At 35.7% G+C, this 20,530-nt stretch overlaps 1 protein-coding gene across 8 annotated transcripts in view; it reads left to right on the top strand.

The window, feature by feature from the left end:
- The window catches only part of ARAP2 (ArfGAP with RhoGAP domain, ankyrin repeat and PH domain 2), a 141,263-nt gene that overhangs the window by 114,244 nt on the left and 6,489 nt on the right, over window positions 1-20,530 (top strand). For 7 of the 8 annotated variants that reach the window (XM_072861829.1, XM_072861830.1, XM_072861824.1 and 4 more), the window contains 6 exons: window positions 94-222; window positions 6,622-6,761; window positions 11,625-11,707; window positions 13,068-13,103; window positions 13,595-13,658; window positions 18,110-18,238. In XM_072861829.1, coding sequence (XP_072717930.1) covers window positions 94-222; window positions 6,622-6,761; window positions 11,625-11,707; window positions 13,068-13,103; window positions 13,595-13,658; window positions 18,110-18,238 — 581 coding nt within the window. Of the gene's footprint in view, window positions 1-93; window positions 223-6,621; window positions 6,762-11,624; window positions 11,708-13,067; window positions 13,104-13,594; window positions 13,659-17,479; window positions 17,657-18,109; window positions 18,239-20,530 lie in introns of those variants that run through there. The other variant, XR_012042536.1, reaches the window with a different exon arrangement.

Raw genomic sequence — 20,530 nt, 5'->3', positions numbered from 1 at the left:
TGTGTATAGGCATGTGTAACTTCTAAAGGCCTCCAATCTTGGGGTTATTTTTTTGTTTCAGCATTGTTGTTTTTTTTCCCCGGCATTTTTCAGAACGTCCTCTGCATTATACAGAGAATGTACTAGAACAAGTTCTTCACTGGAGTTCTCTACCAGAGCCTGGCACTGCATATCTGATAATAAAGAGATTTCTCACAGCAGACATGATAAAACTCTACAGTGGTACGTATCTTTTTTGAAACTTAAGATATTTCATGTGGGAACATGAGGATGGCAATTGTTTTATAGCTGTTTCCTTGGGGCAGAGTGTCCCAGAACATCTATATTACTACTACTTCATAAAGGTACTGATTTACTGAGGGTTGTGCTGACTTCCTTTTAAAACATAGAAAATACATATATTCTTGTTTCTGCAAACTATAAGCTCTCCCATTTGAACATAAAAGTATACAGAAACTCTGCATTCATTTCACAGTTTGTGAACTTCTGCTGTGGAGCTCGAGACTGCTGTTTTATCCATAGTGCAGTTCTGCACAATCCATCCACATACATAATACAGTATACTCTCTCTGTGGACTATATATACATATATCTTATATAATGATTACATTATATATAAAACATGTAATTTATATATAATTATATAAGTATGTTATATTGTAATAATAATAATTTCTGTTATATGATACGATGCCTCCAAACTACAAAGCTAATTTGAATGAAATACTCAAGCAACTGAATTACTTAGAGAGTATGTGGCCTTTAATAAGGATGAGGAATTTGGATCTGACACTTGAAAGGAACTATAGCTCAAATATATAGTGGAAAAATACAATACATAAGCTGCCCCAGTCCTTTTTTTTTTTTTTTTTTTCTTTTTTTTACATAATACCTGGCTTTAAATCTCCTGTATAATAATATGTAGTATTCACTTTGAGGGAAGCAGGAGTTTAGAAGTTAAACATGTCCAAAAATTACTATCCTGTTTGAAGCAGTTGAAATCCTATATGCTGTCACTGTGAAACATGCGATGGTGACACATCATGCCTGGTTTAATGCCCATCTGATTTTATCTGATGACTTATTCAAATATGTAGTCTTTTCTTTTCTTGTAGATCTCTTCCCTATCTCTTCCCTATACACAGAGGCATTAATCTCTCCATCTATGTATCTCTTCTGTCTTGATTTCAAGAAGTAAAAGTTATGCTGTTATGCTTACTCTTCTGAAGGTAATAGCCTTCTGTCATGATCCTTTATTCCTGGAAAAGCATTTTCCACAAATATGAACCAACCTTAACAAGTGTGCTATTCATGACTTTTATGTTTGAGTTTCACTATCTCTAAACGTGTCATAGCAGATAGCGAATAGAGAGAAATGGCCTACTTCATTAAAAGCTTGATATATGAACTCCCATCACCTCACTCAGTATGTGTTGAGGTATAATCAGAAAAGGGAATGGATCGTAAGGACTGTGTGAACCACTGCTCTGAGAAACACATGAGGATTAGGCTAGTGTCTGAAGTTCAATGTACAAAATGTAGTACTATTTAAAGGGGAGATCTGCCATTTGCCCTCCTTCTCTCCTAATTCCTACATGCGTTTGCTCTCCCAACCCATCACAGTAATTGTTTGCATCAATTCTATTCAGTTTGACCTTAGTCTAGACACACTGGCTTTTGACTGAATGCTTACATTTACTGGTGCTTTTTTTGGTGTTAAAATAATAAAACCTTATTTAATAAGTTACATTGGTTTTCTTAGTTTGAAGGGAAAAATCTCTGCCATATTGCAGACTTATATTCTTGATCTCTGCAAACTCTACATGGCAGAGTAATCTCGTGTACTACAAAATCTTTTCTTGAAAATGGAATTGCTGTTTTAAGGAACACTTACATGGTGAGCATTTTAATTTCTAAAACGTTACTTTTTCTAACTGAATCTTGTTATAATAAAATAATAAATACAGTTTTGTAGTCATTTCATCTTGTTAGAGTTTTTAAGTCCACTTTTAGCTTGTAAATTTACTCTGAAACATTAGCAATACTGAGGAACAAGTTCACTAGCTTCAGCAAAACAGTGTATATATTAAGTGTAGGCAAAGATGTATAGAAAGTCTGCATCATTCATCCACATTTTGTAGTTGCAGGAATCTACGTGTTTATTGTTTCTGTTTCTAATCTTGCATCTGTACACACTGTTAAAACAAGTAAGCAGCTATTTCAGGACAAAAACATACGGGTTTTTTAGATAAAAATTGTACTTCCATCATTAGGTACTTCCATCATTAGGTAGTGTCAGAATGAGAAAAGATACAGGATGAGGTCACTGGGGAAGGGATGCTCCCCGTGTCTAGAGAAGGAGGCAGTTGTGGTTACATGGGGGCTCTCCATCTCAAAGTGCACAAAAAATGACTGCTGGCTTGAAGGAAGAAGGGGACACCTTAGTCTTTTCAGTCTTTTACTCTCTTTATGTGGATAATTCCTCCTCGCTGAGTAGTAAGGCTGAGGCCAGATGTCCAGCCACACTACTATTTGAAGTATGTTTCTTGACAGTGGATTCAGCCCGTACCAATGGACAACTGGATGGATGGATGTACTCCTTTGCAGTAAAATTAATAGGGCTGTGATCATATGCTTATAACTGAATTCCATGAGTTTCCCTTGGTTCTCTGATTTATGTTAGAGTCTTACAGACTAAATTAAGATATTCCTGACTTTTTTGTCTGTTAGTGTTACCTCAGAGCTTTGTGTCATCAGCACTTTTCTCCTTTTTCTTCCAGAGACTTTAATGATGTTTGAAATAATGTTGGTTCAATAGTGAGCCTAAAGGAACAACGCTATTAGCCTCATTTAGTCTTGGCAACTTATCATTGTCTTCCCTGTCAGTGCGACTTTTCCCATGTTCCTTATACATAGTGTATTCTCCTTTTTCGTAATTATTATACTCATTTGCATTTTCTCCATTTTAAAATAATTTCTCATGTTGTGCAATATCAAACATTGTATTGAGTTCTAGATGTACATTTTCTCTTGTCTAGAAATCAACTTTCCTTTTCAAGGAAAAAAAGATGTTTGTTTATTTCTATTGATATGTTTCAGTAAATTCGTGGCGAGTTTTCCGCTTTCTTCCAGATCTTTAGTTATTCTCTCTTGACAGTTTATTCCACAGCTTTTCATGCTTGTTGCAAGAGCACTTTTTCAGGTGCTATTCAGAAGGGCAAGGTGTGCGTTATATTTTGGTATAAGAGATACTCAGTACAGCTTAGTTCTATTTCAAGACCCTTTTTCTTCTCCTTACCTGAAAATTTCCCACATTAAAGTTTCATTTGTTAGAAAAATATGAGAGAATAGATTCACTATAAAGTATGTGTATATAGGTCCTTGAAATTTTACCAGTACAGAGTTATTTTTGAGTGGGAAGTATTGATTTCTGAGAACAGGGGCTATTATTCAGAGATATTCTTTGAAATGCAAACTTATAAACCATAGGTGGATCAATCGTGAATGGATTGAGTGCATCTAGTTCCTAGTAGTTGCAAAGTTCTAGAAAGTTCTGCATGTTTTGGAAAGTTTGTATCTGAAAAATAATTCTGGTTAGGACACATCCCGATTATTTTAGGTTTACTTTAGGAAATACTGGCTTCTAAAGAATATAGAATATCATCAATTTAGAGGATTATTATTTTTCCTCCTTCAGGCTTTCTAAGATCTTTGTAAGTATCAAGTGTTTGATAGATTTGCTATGGTGGGAATGCTGTGAAGTTTTGAATGAGTTTTTGTCATTTCGAGAGCTATGTGCAGAAATTTAAAATCTTTCAATTTGGTACAGATGTGGAAGTATCCTACTACTCTCATTTGGTATGGATAAAAAAAAAAGCTTGTGATTGTGTGGATAAGCATTCATATTCTATTCTTAACATGAAATAAATATTATTGGCAAAGAGGGAATATGTTAGCGCTTTTTTTAACTGTGCGTGTATATTTGCACTTATAACTGAGGCAATCCAGGTAACTTCTGATTTTAATTGTTGAAATGTCTGGCTTTAGATTCTATCTTAAACTCTAACGAAAATACTGGGAAATTTTCTTTTGAGATTTTCCTTTAATGGCAAACATGCTGATTAGAATGTAGTTGGTTTTATTTGATGAAATCAAAGTTTATTATCTTTCTAATTTCTATTGTATTTTTAAATGTTTTTCATAACTTCAGTTTGTACTAAGATATAAAGCAAGAGGGAATTAAATTCACAACTATTAATTATCTTCTTTTTGCAAATAATTAAGGTTAGTAGGAGGGATGATTTAATTCCGACTCTTTAAACAGCTGTTTTTCAGCCAGTACGCAACATGGGATTAAGACACAACTTTTCAAGTTAGTCCCAAAGTCTCTCTACACCATACAAATGATAATAGAATCTGACTCTGAGTTTCGAAATACAATGTAACTGGGTTTTTTGTATGTACAAATTGTAAAGTACAAATTTGTGAAGTACAAATACACTTGGTACTTTAAAGTGTATTTGCATAAGTGGACATTTGAGACTGGATATCACTCATGTACTTTTTGTGCATGCACAACCATGCATCTAATGCATTAATACATTTTTTTCACTATTAAAATGTTGGGGCTCTTCCTAAATAGTCACGTGTGGAATAACTGTCTACAGGTTCTTTAAAAGAAGGACGAAACCCATAAATACTGAAATACAGGTAGTTACAAACAGTATCCTGAAATATATTTGCATTAGAACCTGTCATGTTTCATGCAAATTCTTAATTCTCACTTGTCACCTCTCATACTTGCTTTGTGGATGTTATGCGGTACTTGAAGATATTGACTGCTCATTTAGCAGAATGTATGAAGATGGAAAAAATATATAGTTTTGATCAGTACACGTTACAGCAAGTGTCACTTCCAAAGCATGGCTAGTTCTGTAGTTAGCTGTGGCTGTGTAATAGTGCTCTTCGCAAATAAAAAAAATGACGCAAACAATGAAAGTTGGTCTTTTCTGTGTTCCTGTCTTTCCTGACCAAATAAAAATGTATTTTATGTTTCTTTTTATTGTTGATTTATATAAAACATTTTATTCTTATTTTTTGAGATTATATTGTGTGCTACCTCTTAATAACAGAGTTTTGATATCAGATGCTCAAATCCTAAGTGGAATTTTAATGAAAAAAGCCAATTGAGTAGTTGGGTAAGGATGCTATTCTCCATATACCACATACTACTTTTATACCACAGTTTTATTTACTATCTTGAAATTAATATATTATAATAACTAGTGGTATCATTCTGGGACTCCTAAAAAAGTTTATTCAGTATTTTCTAAATAAATGAATTACTTACAAGAAATATCTGTATTTAGCAAAAGAAAATAGGTGGGGAAAGCCAAAATACAGCCTAAGTAGCAGGCTTGTAGTGTTTTGGGATAAAGGAATTATTAGCCCTGTTAGTGTGGCTCCCTCCTCAAGGTGAAATGGTGTTGACTGGAATGGAGGAGAAGAGTTCATCTCCTGCCTAGCTGCTCTGTCTTCATGCTGGCAGTCTGCTTCGAGCACTAGTTACCTCAAGGAGAAAAGAATACTTTAGAATTCTGCTGAATTTTGTGCTCTTTCATAAAGACTTCATAAGATGCGAGTAGGAATTTTTTTTTTCTTTTGTTGTTCCTTACTTTGTTTAAGTGCTGTTTTGGTTTGAGTTTATATGCATGAGTCATATCAGCATGGTAATTACTGTAATTAGTGGTAAGAAGTTTTTGCTATTTGAAAGTGGACTTGCTGGGAAAAGCTGATAAACTAGTTTAAAAAAAAAATACATATATTGGGCAGAATAGGAAAACAAAAAACACGTAGAAGTGGTGGTGCAGTAGTTTATATGTACTAGTAATACTTTTTTGTATTATTTTATTTAGAATTTTAAATTGCTGAGAATGTACTGAAGAATCTAGTCTCTTAACATAGAAAACCTTCAATGGTACTGATATTTTTTTTTAAATAAAAGCTTTTTCAGCACAAAGTTAAATGCTTTATAAAGCTGACTGCAAAGTTGTGGTTTGGGTTTGGTGGGGGTTTTTTTGTGGGGGGATTGTTTTATTATTTTTACCAAATATATGTGTGTTTCTGTGTGTATTTTGACTCAAACAGGAAAATGTAGACAGACTCATGACAAAATCAGATGTTTATGGAAAATTTTTTGCGTCTCTGAAGCACAGAGGTTAAAAGTATCCGTGTCTTTTGCACTTAACTGCACATTCTATTCTGAAAAGATTCTTTTAATTAAAGTATGTTGGTGGATTCTGTCCGTGTTACCTTAGAAGTGAAACAGAGAAAACTTTTTTCCCCAGTAATTAAAATCATAATGGTGTCAGTATTTAAGAATACTTTTCTTATTAATATATTATACATTAAATGTAAATACCTATCATATATTAATATATTATTATAAATATTTATACATTATATGTAATTTTATTATTTTTATATATCTATCATAATAACAAATCAGTGGAATTGTAATTTTAGTCTTTTGATAAACAGTAATACTAGGGGCACTTAAAAACTAGCAGCTTCCAGTGTTGTAAAATCTTCTAACAAAATGCTTTTTTATTTTCTTGATAGAGAAAAATGAGAAAGGTAGCATGAAAGCAGGCAATCTGAAGTACAAAGAAGAACCATCGAAACTACTGTCTGGAAACAAATTTCAAGAGCGTTATTTTGTGTTACAGGAAGGAAACTTGCTTCTTTATAAGGATATGAAGGTACAACAAACTCCTTACCAAACTACTAAGCACTCACTTAAGCTTTCTTTTTCATACGAAAAAGTGAAGAAAGGCAAGCAGATCAACATTTCTGATATTAAATGGCAATTTCTAGAGTCTGGGGTTGAAGTACAAGATTTTGATCTTACTATTTCACAGACGCTTTAGTAAAAGGAGTTTGTGTCAGTTGCTCATTTAGCTATTCTAATTATGCATTACTGTAAGCTTTAAAAAATAAAAATAAACCAATGTTTAGGAATGTCTACAGCTTGTGCTGTGATTAAGTTCCATATTACTTCTACTACTGCTGTCCACAGTAGGTTTTCACAAAACTTGTGAGCTGCATGCTGGTTTTTCTTGGTATCTCACACAAAGCCTTTAGAAACTACAAGCAATAACATTCTTATATGTACAAGTGTACAAGCAATAGGGTTCTTATACCTACAAGTGTCACGGTAGAAGAGATTGTAGGAAACAATAACTCAATACACCAGCAAAATCTTCCCCTGATTCCCAACAACAGTTTTCAGATGTATCCTCAATCCTCCAAAAACTAGTATTGATAATTAGATATACCTCAGAATTCCACAGAAGCAAATTTAGGCATACTTAATAGTGTGGTGGGTTCAGTTTTAAATATTTCATGTGAGTTTTCTTTAAAGAGTGTTTTTGGGTGTACGCAGCTTGTATTAAAGTATGAAACTAAATCATAGGCATCGTGAACTATGTTTTCATTTTAGTTTTGATAATTTCTGGTTTAAAAAAAAATAAAAAATCTCATAAAGTGGTTTTATTTTTGCTGACTGCTGGTTTTGCCCATCTAGCAAGTATAGATGTATACTCGCTGACCTTCATAAAGTACTCTTTTTTTAAAGACAGATCCATTGCTCAAGTAAGCTAATGCAAAGGAAATATTGTGTAGTCTTGTGATACTGTGGATATAATCTTAATTAGAATGACCCCAGAATGTCAAAAATAGTGTCTCATAATTTAGTGCTAAAACTCAAATTGGCACATATGTGAGAATAAATTAATATGCCTGTAAAACCTTAATTAGTATCTTGGAAAGAGTTTATGATAGGATTGTTGTACTACTTTATAATCTCCTTTTTTTAAGCCATTCTGGTTTAGAAAACATTAAATTCCCCAACTCAGGTGGAGTTTTGTACAGTGTGACTTTTAAATGGCTTTACATTTGTTTTTTAAAAAAGCAAATGGAAATTCCATTCTGACAAAATAGTGTATATCAGTTTGTTTTATTTTCTTTTGAGAGATGTTCAACTACCACTAATAATCTTGGTTTAATTTTAGTCATATTTAGAAATTAATAGTAGGAAAGCTTGACATTGCAGATGGAAAATTGTATTTAATAATACTGCATGTACTAGTTAATTTATAAATTCTCATTAACAGCGAATTAAGTTTGTATATGCAGGTGGAGATACATTCTGCTAAGTGTTTCTCTTGTTCAAGAGCAATTACCAAAAAAGTGAAAAGTTTCCATGATACCGTATGTTAAATTACAGTATTGTGCTAATTGACTGAAATGGCATACCACTTTAAGGTACTGTTGTTAAGAGATAGGCTCACACACAGACAAATAGCTTCGTTAAGGTACATTTTTGTGAGAAGTGTACTGTTATTTAACTAAATAGCATGTTTTGTAGGGGTGTGTTTTCATCCTGGCAGTACCCTTGCTTTGAGCAGGAAGTTACACAAGAATACCAACCATAAAACTGTTGTGTGGGGTTTTTGTTTTGTTTGTTTTCTTAAATGTTTATGCCATCTCAGATTCTGTCTCTTTTTCCCCACTCTGAGTGTTAGAGATTGAAAGCTGTAGAGGGAGAAATTGAGAATCCAGGACAGTAAACACTATGGAGTAGCTTTACGTACTGGGATTATAGGATTTGTTAAGTATTTTTTTTTTCTAAATAGAAAGCTAAAACACTTGACCTAAAAGTACTAAAGGGATGTTAGTGTGTTCTGTTAGATGTTGTGTTCTGTAGTAGAATAGTGTACATGAGAATTTTATTGTTTCCTTTCAGCATTTCATCATCCAGTCATGTTCACTTCTTGTACCTGGCGTGGGTATGTGTCTGTTGTAGGTTGGCTAAAGGTAGTTTGTTCAAGGAAAGAAGGAACCTCAGGAGATCTCTAGTCCAACTTCCTGTTCACAGCAGGGCTAGCAACTGAGGTCAGAGCAGGTTGCTCAGGGCTTGATGTAGTTAAGTCTTGCAAACGCCTGAGGATGGAGATTGCACAACCTCTCTGGGCAGCCTGTTGCAGTACCTGACTATCCTCATGCAAAAAAGTTTCTCCTTATATCTAGTTATCTTCTCATGATGTGAAGAGCCTCACTCGATCTTCTTAACTTCCCTGTAGGTGCTGTGGGGCTGCCATTAGGTCAGCCTCTCCTCACACGGCAAGTGCTCCAGCCCCCAGCCAGTTTCGTGGGCCTCTGCTGAACTCACTCCAGATTACTGATTCTCTTTATTGGGGGGCGCAGGACTGCAGGATGCAGTCTCACAAGTGCTGAGGAGAGGTGGACAATCACTCTCTTCAACTACCAGCTGTGCTTCTGCTAACACAGCCCAGGAGACCTTCTTTGCTGCCAGGACACACTGCTGGCTTATGCCAAGCTTGCCATCTACCAGCACCCTCAGGTCCTTCTCAGCAGAACTGCTCCCCAGTCTGTGTCATTGCAGGTTTTTTTTTTCTTCCCCGGTGCAGGACTTGGTATTTATCGTTGTTGAATTTCATAAGATTCCTGTTGGCCTATTTCTTTGTCCTGTATAGGTCCATCTGGAAGTCAGCTCTGCCACCAAGTATATTGACTGGTCCTCTGGGTGGTTGTGCAAACTTGATGATTGACTCCTCCAGGTCATTGATGAAGAAGTTAAAAAGGACAGGTCCCAGGATAGACCCCTGCATTTACTCCCCTCGTTGTAGGTCCGCAGTTAGAGTATGTTTGATTAACCGTCACCCTCTGAGTCTGATCATGCAACTAGCTTTTTACTGACATAGGTGTCCACCCATCCAGACCGTAACATCCCAACTTGGGTAGAAGAGTATTGTGTGAGACAGTGTGAGAAGCCTTGATAAAGCTGAGGTAGACATCCAGTGGCCCCCCCATCCACAAATCCAGTCATTTTATTGTAGAAGTCAATCACGTTGGTCATGCTGCATGCTCCCAGTAGCACCTTCTCTTCCACGTGCTCAGAAACGTGCTCCAAGAAAACTCACTCTAGGATTTCCCCGGGGACTGAAATGAGGCTGGCAGGCAACTAATTCTTCAAGTTGTCTTTTCAGCCTTTATTGAGGATGGATGCAATGTTTCCCTTTTTCCAGTTGCCAGCAGTTGCCCCTAATCTCTGACCCTTCCAAGATGACACAGAGCAGCCTTTCAAGGATGTCAGCCAGCACACTCGGAACACTTGGATGCAGCCTGTCTGATTCAGTGGACTTGAATGACTTAAATTCTCTCAAGTCTTTTCTGACTCAATCCAGTGCTCCTCTGGTGCAGTCGTCATTCTCCTCCTTGAACCCTGTCTGTAAGTGTAGAGGCCTAGGAGACCTTGGTGGTGCAAAGGAAATATTGAGTTACCTTAGCCTTACCTGTGTCTGCTATTGCTAATTCACCCTCCCTGTTCAGCATTGGGTCTACATTTAACTTGTTCAGCCTTTTACTACTAAAATACTGATGTAGAAGGTCTTCATGTTGCCCGTGTTGTCCATAGCAGTTCTCAATTCCAAATGAGCTTTGGCTTTTCAAACACCATATCTACATGGCCTGGGCAGAGTTTCTGAATTTCTTCTTTCATAGTCTTTCCCTGCTTCCACCTCCTGTATACTGCCTTTGTCTGCATTGGAGCTCCACCATGAGCTACCAATTTACCGGGGCTTGTCTCCTGATAAATCTACTTGTTTTCCTGAGTATTGGGATGAACCGTTCTTGTTCTTGGAGAACGCTGTCCTTAAAGACCTGCCAGCTTTCCTGAGCTCCTTTACCCTTCAGAGTTGCCTCCTCCCATGGACACACACCTATCAGTTCCCTGAACAAGCCAAATGTAGTTCTTCTAATCTCCATGGTCTGTCCTCTGCTAACTTGTAATCTTTTTTACACTCAAGATCTCGAGCTCTACTATTTCATCGTAACTATGGCCAATACTACCATTGATTATTACATCCCTGACCAGTTCTTCCTTGTCTGTGAATAGCAGATCCAGCTGTGCATCACCCCTTGTTGGCCCATCCAGTACTGGTGTCAAGAAGTTATCCCTGACACCCTTCAGAAATCAGCTGGATTGCTTGTGTCCCACTGTGTTGCCCTTCCAGAAGATACCAGGGAGAGCAAAGCCCTGCCTTCCCCATCCCCTGCCCCATAAGAGTCAGGATCTGTTATCCAGAGACTTCCTTGGGTTGTTTAAAGACTTCATCTGCTTTTTTTGATCCTGATTTGGGTGATCTGAAGCAAATAGTCAGCATGATATTGTCCATCCCATAGAAGAGCTCCTTTAACAGAGGGCAACCCCACTCCTCATCTTCCCTGACTGTCTCTCTTGAAGAGCTTGTGTCCATATATTACACCACTCCAGTTTTGTGGTTTTGTACCACCACATCTTCATTATTCCAGTTGTGTTACAGTTTTGTGACTTCACGTGGACCTCAAGTTCTTAATCAGTCTGCTTCCAGTAATAGTGATTGGCAGACTTTGTTAGTGGGAAAGAAGGAGAGAAAAAATGTAATGATCTGTTAGAAAAGAGGGGTGCAGCCCATGAAAGAAGCGTAACTATGAAGACAGTCATGTGGCACTTTCTTTTTTGCACATTACTGATACTAATTAGAATCTTATTTTATTTGCAGGCTAGCAAACCTGAAAAAGTGTTGCCTGTCAATTCTCTGAAGCTTTATCTCGGAGTGAAAAAGAAAATGAAGCCACCAACAAAGTAAGACTAGAAAAGAAAAAAAGTTAAACACTGTGTAGCATGGTACTTGTAGTATCATCAAGAAAGGGGAACATAAAACATTGTGGAACAAGGAAAATCAAGAAGCCAATTGAAGTATGCTGAATTAAATTACCTTCTATAGTATTATTTGTTCTGTTTCTATCCCTGTTTTTGTGTTGCATGTTAACTCTTCTGGGCTAGGAAATTACTTTATTTGTTGGCTTTTCTTAATCTTAAGTTTATTATCTCTTGTGGATATGTTTGCTGCTAGCTCACTTAGTTTTGTAGTATGTGTCCTGCATTTCATTGATGGACACACCTTCTTTGGACCAAGAAAAAAGAAGAGAAAACCAACTAGTCATGGCCTTTATGACAGTCCCTGTTCAGTAGAGGATTTTCCTTTTTCAGGATCCTTGTTATTTTGATGTTTCTTCTTCTAGCTGAAGACTACAGTGCCCTTTACAAACGTCAGTGGCTATGTTTCTGGAAAAGAGCAGTGAAAAATGATACCTGTTTTTCTCAGATGTTTCTGGAATGCTGACACTGAGACAATGTACATAAGATCCTGTCCCAAGGGGATTCTAAGTTGGCTGTAGCTTTTAAACAGACCTGCTTGAACTTTTCCTTTACAGTTGGCACATCAAAATGCCCCAAAAAGGTCTGTAAATTTCAAAGCTTTGCTCTGTTAGAGAAAAAGTTGGTGGTTTTTGGTTTTTTTTGAGTTAAGCACAGAATGAGTAGCAGATTAGACCAAAATAGGAATAAAAAGATTATGTAAACGAGTCTTTGCAGGTAGGTTCTTTCCTTGAGGTTTATATTCAGTCTACTTTTAAAAGCAGACTTTGCAAAGTCTCTTCTGGATCTCCAGGAGTGTGTGTTTGTTTCACCTCAGGGGCTTCATTGTGCACCTATTCCCTTTTTTCCCAGCAATTTTTAAATATCTGTAGACTCATCAGATTCCTTCTGTTTATAGTGCAAGTATCTCTTCCCTCTGTGACTTCCACACTGTAGTGGACTCTTTACTGGGCACCATCTTAGCAGTTTTACTTCTGGCAGCTTTCAGAAAGTACAGCCACAGCCAAAATGAGGCAAGTAGTTAGCCATCATCTGCAGGGCTTGGCTATAACCCTTTGTCCAGAACAGAATGTTCATTTACCTGTGAATCAACTGTGAGAAAATGAGCAAAATCCATCATTAAACCCACAATTTGATTCTAGATTTGCAGTACACATTTAAACTTTGTAATTTTACTTTTTTTTCCACTTAAAAGCACTATATAAAGGTAATGGATCTCAGTTTGAGGAATGTGTCCCTGTCTTGAGTTTCTGGAACTAATTTTTGAAACTTTTATTTGTTTCAGCTGGGGACTTGCAGTATTTTCTGAAAAGCACCAGTGGTAGGTAAACACGAAACATGTGATTGGTTTAACTTCAATGTTTAATATTTGTTGAAATGTTCAATTTCAAAATAAGAATGTTTGAAAACTAATGGGCATTATTTTGCTTGCATGTTGACTTTTTGCTATGTTTTTCTTAATTAACTAAACAGTCATAATTCATATGTTTTGGTAATCTTTTGGGGTTAGGTGTCTGTCTCCCTTCTGTGGCCATAAAGCAGACTATTTTCATAAATTTAGAATGATAGATTTTAAACCTATGCACATACTTTAAATGAAGCACATGCATTGTCTTCAAAGTAGGGTAAAATGGTAATTTGAAGTATTTATATTTCCCTATCTTTTTATGGGAGTGTTAATAATAAATATGGACAACATTCATAAATGAAAGCAAGCACTGTTTGAAGTTGTTTCGAAGTCTATTCTTTAATATGTTTGACTGCAACAGGAGTTTTTGTTGTTTTTCTTGTTAATTATATATTGCGTTCTAGGTATATATGTTGTGATGGACAAGATGCACAGATGGAGTGGATGATCAGCATTTTTACTGCACAGGTACTAATCTGATCAAAGAAATGTAACTTTTACTGCTGTTACGAAAATCCCATTAAACAATCATATGTATGTGCTATGGATATGTTATAGATAAAGTTGCAATGCCATTAAAGTTTCTGGAATACTCAATGTAATAAAACTTCAGAAAGATGGTCTAGTCTATGAAGACTATTATTTATAATGTCATTTTCATATGAAAGCTGAGTGCTTTGAGAGTAATGGAGAGCAACATTATATTCTGGCATAAGTTTTTTTTTTTCTCCTGCTTGTTGTGGAGAAGCTGGTTAAAGACAGACAACTCATTTCCTTTGCAGTAATAAACCTCTTCTGGGTGAAGTTCTGACCTGTGTGCCACAACACCCGAGTGGTATTTCTCTGCTCACTAGTTTGGATGCCGCATGCAAAGTAGTCATGAAAGAAGGGTGCCCTGTTTAAAAACATAGTGGTGTGAGCTAGCCCTGTCGCAGACCCATGCCAATACAGCTGTATTTCTCTGGTATCCAGGTTAGCTTAGTTAACACTGACAATTCATTGTGTTGGATGGGCATTATCCTAATTAAGTAATCTGCGTGCTACTAGATTGTGAGTAAGGAGGGTGTACGTTTGAGTGCCATTTAACATCCTTGCAAATGGCGTTTAATATTTACATAGGAGGAAGTGGGAGTAAGAGACATGGGAAGAATTCAACCTGACAGGAGACTGGAACATAGTTTAAGGTTTTAAAAGGATTTTGCATTTGTGTCAGATTTTTCTTGTCTCTCCCACGACGTTCAAGGAACTTTGGGAAATATAACTGTGAATAAATATCACTACATTTATGATTACCTGTGAGCTTTACGTATTACATAAAGTGGTATAGGCACAAGGCTGTTGCAATACATACTTCTTAGAGGCTTTCTAAAACAGAATCTGACCTTCACAGATAGTAGTGCTAGAAATACAATGCATGCCTTGTAAGGAAGACTTCCAAATTTTTGTCTTATTCAGCTCCCTTAACTGAAGTAACTATTGTAGTTTCCATGGAAACAGGCACTGGTCCTGGCATACATCTCATGGGCATAACATGAGCAGTGTCACAACAAATAGGCTCAGAGGTTATTGATATAGGCTACTTAGAAATAACTCATACAAGCTTGGTAACTGTTGAAGTCCTTTTGACGTAGAATCACAAGAAGAATAATCTATTAGGATTCTGATCAGGTAGTGTGGTATGTAGAATGTTCCTCTGACAATATAGATAAAAAACTGAGAGGCACTGCTCAATGTTCAGGATATTTTTTCTAACAAAAAAACCTAAGTGATTTCATGTGCATTTTTTAAAAAAAATTGCTATGAATTAATATTATTGTTTTAAAAAAACTTCATTCCAATGAATGAACAGTACAATGGATTAGCAGTACTAATGAGCTGCATTGGGAGGGGTTTTGGGGTTTGTTTTTTTTGGGTTTTTTTGTGGGGTTTAGGTTTTTTTTAATCAGCATTCTGGACATCAGTAAAGTTGTCAGTCTTTGAATTACATGAGAAATTAAGTGCTAACGATGCAGATTTGCTGTATTGTTCTTATTACAATATACTGCTTTAAATATAATTTACAGTTAAAATCTCCTTGAGAATGCAATGGCTTATGTTGCTAAAGCTTACTATAAGATTTCCAAATGTTTTGTATCATGCAGCAGCAGACAATTATTAACACATTGTCCCATTTCTCAATCAGAAAACTAAATGTCAACTGAGGTTATTTCTAGTTGGAATTTTCAAATTGAGGCCATCTTTACGGAAGATAGCTTGTCTTTTACCTTAGCTGTTATCACAGTATTTGAATACCTTTGTTAGAGAGACTGCAGGCACCACATTTTATTTGTCAGTGGAATAGCTTAGATTACAAATTGAAAAATACTGTAAAGTAGGTTTTGAAGTGTTAAGACATTGACATTTAATGATCCAGTGCAATTAGGAGGGAGATAAATCTATGTTACTGGGCTCCTCGGTGCTCAAGCAGAATAAGACTTTATTGGTAATTAATATCAATAAGATAGTAGTACTATTGTTACCTTTTTTTTCCATTTTCTGGTAATGTTTATTCCTGTAGTTTAAATAGTGCAGAGAATATAAATAGCAAAGTGTAGGTACCACTGTAATCTAGTAACAAGAGTACTTTTGATACAGAAAGTAAAGTTAGCCCAGTGGTTATTAATCTTGTACTTCAAGCTGGTAAATACTAAGAGGGTTTGAAGGAGGACCATTGTTTCTTTCAGTTCTATGCAAAATCATCCTGAAAAATATGGCTGAAACTTGATTCTTGAATTCTGTAATAGTTTAGTACAAAATCACTTAATAACATACAGTTGGAAGTAATTAATTGATATGAAGATGGACACAATAATATTCTTCCAGTTCCATTGCCTTTGATCAACTAGAGAGAAGCACATTATATTACCATGAGGTGCAGTTGAGCAGATAGGTCAAAACTATGAATAAATACATTTATTATGTGGCCTAATACGTTGCTAGTATTTCTGATGTACTTTCCCAGAGTTCTATTTTAAGAAATGTTACAGACACAAAAGAGAAATCAGGCTGCTTAACTGACAGGGTTAGTTTCCTTAAGCTTGCTGAGAATTAAGGGAGGCAGTTTCCTTCAGAAGCTGACTTAGTTTCTCAATCACTTTCTGAATTGCATCTGTTTCTTGTATCTTGGTCCACAATAAACTGATTTTGGTTGGCAAGACCTGCTCTTTCAGATAATACCTTCTCAGTGTTTCTTTGGAAGAAAATGTTCTCAGTGTTCACTGGGGAGAACTCTTACAACAGACTGTTACATCACCCTGGCCAGCACCATGTGTGAGAATTTTTTACTCCATAAAGATGTGAATCTATAAAATACTTCTTCTGAGTTTTAAATTGGGGCTTCTGATTTCTCGACTGCTGTTCTACGTCAATAATCACTGATTCTGATAGCTTTTTAATAGTAACGCTGTTGGTACTTGCAGACCATCTGCAAGTATGATCACAGCTCCACCACTGGATTTTTGTATACAGTCCTGAAGAGACTTCTTACTTCATGGATGCAGCATGATTGAATACCATTAAAAAAATAAAGGATACTGAAGATCCTGACACCTGTGAAAAAAATCTATTACAGATTTGGACAGTATCACAGAATTGTTTAGGTTGGAAGAGACCTCTGGGGATGATCTAGCCAAATGCCTCTGTTCAAAGCAGGGTCAGCTAGAGCAGGTTGCTCAGGGCTGTGTCCAGTCAGGTTTGAATAACTGGAGACTCCACAACCTCTCTAGGCAATTTGTCAGTGTTTAACCACTCTCACAGCAAAAAAGGGTTGTTGTTTTCTTATGTTCAGACAGAATTTCTTGTTTCCTAGTTATTATAACTGATGCTTTGAATTAGTATTTTGCCAATATTTACACAAAGTATTCTCAGCTTTTATTAGGTTTCCTCTGCAGTTCTGGCTTGCCAGTTTCCTTTGGCGTTGTGCTGATTTAGCTTCATGCGCTCATCTCGAAGCTTTAGAAACTATTCTTCTGTAGGCCTTGTACATCCTCTTTGATTCACAGAATCTCATGTTGAAGCTTTTTCAGGAAAATACTCTTACATTACCTTGTCCTCAGAGCTATCTTTCTGGTTACCATTAACATCACCAGAGGACTCTGTGAGCTTCAAGCACTTGTGCTCAAATTTCTACATGAGAAATTGTACATGATCTGCTAATGAAAGTTCATTATAGACCTTCTACACAAAGAGGTTTTAACATTTTATTTGAAATATTCAGTTAATGTTGTTTTTTTCTTCCCTTCTCTTCCCAGTCATGTTTTTCACTCAGAATGAAGCTGCACACTTCGGAGTTCTGCCCAAAACTGACCTGTTTCAGTAGAGCTAAAGCAAAGACTATTATTGAAGCCAGATCTGTTTATTTGTAGATTGTGTTTTTGGAACATTCAGAATGTCAAGCCATTTCCTTTTGGATAACACATGTTGTTATTGTAGGTTAAGCAATTATTTTCTCCTAAATTATTAATATAAATTTTGAAACACTTGTTTGCAAATTGGGGTAATTTTATTTTATTTCAGAAACTTTTGTTGGGACTCCTGAAAGCATGCTTATGTGGAATTTTGAAATTGTGAATCAAGTCAATGTGTGTGTCTTGTTTGATGATATTTTCTATTCTTAGAAGATAATTGTATCGATACATAGTATGGAGGGAAGGTGCACGAAAATTATGTAGAGACGTTTTGGTTCTGTTCACTCAATATTGTGCAGCACTTACAAAATATTAACATAATTTTAAGCACCATAGTGTTTTCCCCCTTCTCCCACAAGGGGAAGGCATGGTGATATGCAGTAGATAGCTTTTTCCAGGAGAGTTTTACATACAAAAGAATGTTGTGTATTTATGAAACTGCACACCAAAAATAAGGATTATTCTGTTCTTCAGCATGCAGATATATGGCCACCTGCTGGAAAAGCAAGAAAACAGTCTATAACTAAAAGTCCAAAAATTGGAGGCTTACCACTAATTCCCATTCAACAGGAGAAGAACACTTGTAAAATCAGGAGTACAGAAGTAAGTGGGGCTTAAACTTGGTGTAGAACTTCTAACCGCAATGCTGTGTTTTTAAATAGTCCAGTAATAATGAACTCTCTAGAGCTGGATAAATACAAAATGTAGATGCTCATATTATCAATGTCCTTTTCATTGTTTTGTCATTCAAGGAACAGTTAGGACAATTTAATGTAAAAAAACATTGTGACCTAAACTTGTATCACCTCTTTGACTGTTCAGTAAATCAATAGTGGATTTTTATTTGTGTTCAGGGTTTTTTTGAGCAATGATTGTTCATTAAAAGTGAATAGGACTTTTACCTGGAAATATAATGCACATTATTACAGTGCACTTTATTACAGTTTTATTTTAATAAGTCCTTGAAAACTGTCCTGCATGCATATTCTACCATATGTTTTTGTCTGTCTAAAATAACTGGACTGTTTTAGTTATCTGCTGTGTGAATGTAATGGAAAAGCTCAGATGGAACTAACTGTGATACATTCAAGTTGTAATATTATTAGTCTCAAAGAATAACAAGAGGGTTTAGTGACAACTCTTTGCAGAAACTGAGCTGTGTCACTACATTACATGCATTAGTGATATGACTCAACCTTATCATATTAGCTTGAGATGAATTTCTGGTATCCACACAGAGATACTGATGCCTGTGGGGAGGACTTATTTGTCTTACTTCCAGCTGAGAAGAAACAGTGGTAGTGGAGGCACTGTTCTGCTTGGGAAAAATAGTGGTAACTAATCTGAATGCAGCAAAGAATAAGTGTTGAAACAAAACAGCTTGGTCCTTTGACTGTATGCAGTATTATTTCTTGCATGTTTTAGAAGATTTTGAAGGGAGGTAGATAATGCGGTATGTGTTACCACCACTTACAGACAGATTGGTGAAGCTGACTCAGTTCCATAGCAAACTAAAAGCAAAGGTAGACGTAGTGCTTTATCTAAAAGGCAACTCCATCTTTCTTTTTTTACACTTTCTTCAGGCATTTCTCCTCTGTCTTACCAAATGAGTATAATACAGTGTGAATGCAATTATGGTTTTCCTATTTTGTTTAATTTGTCCTTTTGTTTTAACCTTCTCTCAGAAAGTATTTTTGCAGTTCTTCGATAAGTTCCTTCTAATGCTTGCATTTTTAAACTTATTGATGAAAGTAAATCATAGGTCTTGTAATTTAAAAAGCTTCATAACCCTTAGGTATGTCTCTTACCTGTCCTTTATGCAGGTACAGTTGAGATCTCCAATACATTCTTTGAGCTGGCTACAAATTCAGACATTCTAGGATAAAGGTTTTATTGGATTTTGAGCTTCATGATTTAAAATCCTTAATACCTTATAGTACTAGAATTATTTTTTTATTGTTGATAATGTGCTTCATTAGGAAGGACTCTAATGTTTTGTACACTGCAACTTAGAGGAAGTCTGCATTTAAACTTAAAAGTAGAAGATCACTGTCTTCATTATTTATGCCATGACTAGATCTAGCAAAGTTTCATGCAAAGGGTATTTGCATACTTTAGGAAGATTAACACAAAATTGTGTAATGGAAAATAAAAACTAACACTTTTTTTACATGGAAAGCCAAAACTGTAATGAACAGTAAAAAGTGGTGGAAAGTAAGTATATGATATGGTTTATTAAGGAGAAACATTGTACAGCAGTGTAGTCAGTAAAGCAATAGATATCCATTTGGAGACCACGCCTTGAGTCTTTCCATGGATTTGTAGTACTCTTCCAACAAGCAAAAAATCTCCATTTTAAATCATTAGAAAGTAATAACATGAGCAAGCATTTTCTGAAAGATGCTAGTTTATGAAAAATGGAGGTCTGTTTACAGATCAATGCGTAAACTTGTAGTAGAAATGTGATCAAAGCTATCTTCATATAGGCAGGAAGGAGACTAAATTTTCCGAACGGTGGAAAAAGTGACATCTTTGTGATGTGATGATAAGTGGGGAAAAAGTAAAAAACAAAACCTCAAAGATACCTAGAAACCAACAAGGTTAATATTAATGTTCTTTGTTAAAATGTCTATATTGAATGTCTTATTTTTTCCCATTATTGGAAGTAATTTTATTGTGTGCTAACAAAATAAATATATAATACAGAAAGTTTGAAAACAGTGTAAAGTTAAGAATCCTTCTAATAACAAATAGAATCAAAAGATTTCCATTACTTCTACACCGCTTGTTGCATATATGGATAGTGCATTTAAAATATGCATATTTCTCATATAGGATAATTTAACTTAAATCGAAATACATTGCTGTATATCTGTAAGTCTGTAATTTATTTCA

The sequence above is a fragment of the Ciconia boyciana genome, chromosome 5 (assembly GCF_034638445.1).
Source record: "Ciconia boyciana chromosome 5, ASM3463844v1, whole genome shotgun sequence".
Lineage (NCBI taxonomy): Eukaryota > Metazoa > Chordata > Aves > Ciconiiformes > Ciconiidae > Ciconia > Ciconia boyciana.
This window is presented reverse-complemented; position numbering and strand designations above follow the sequence as displayed.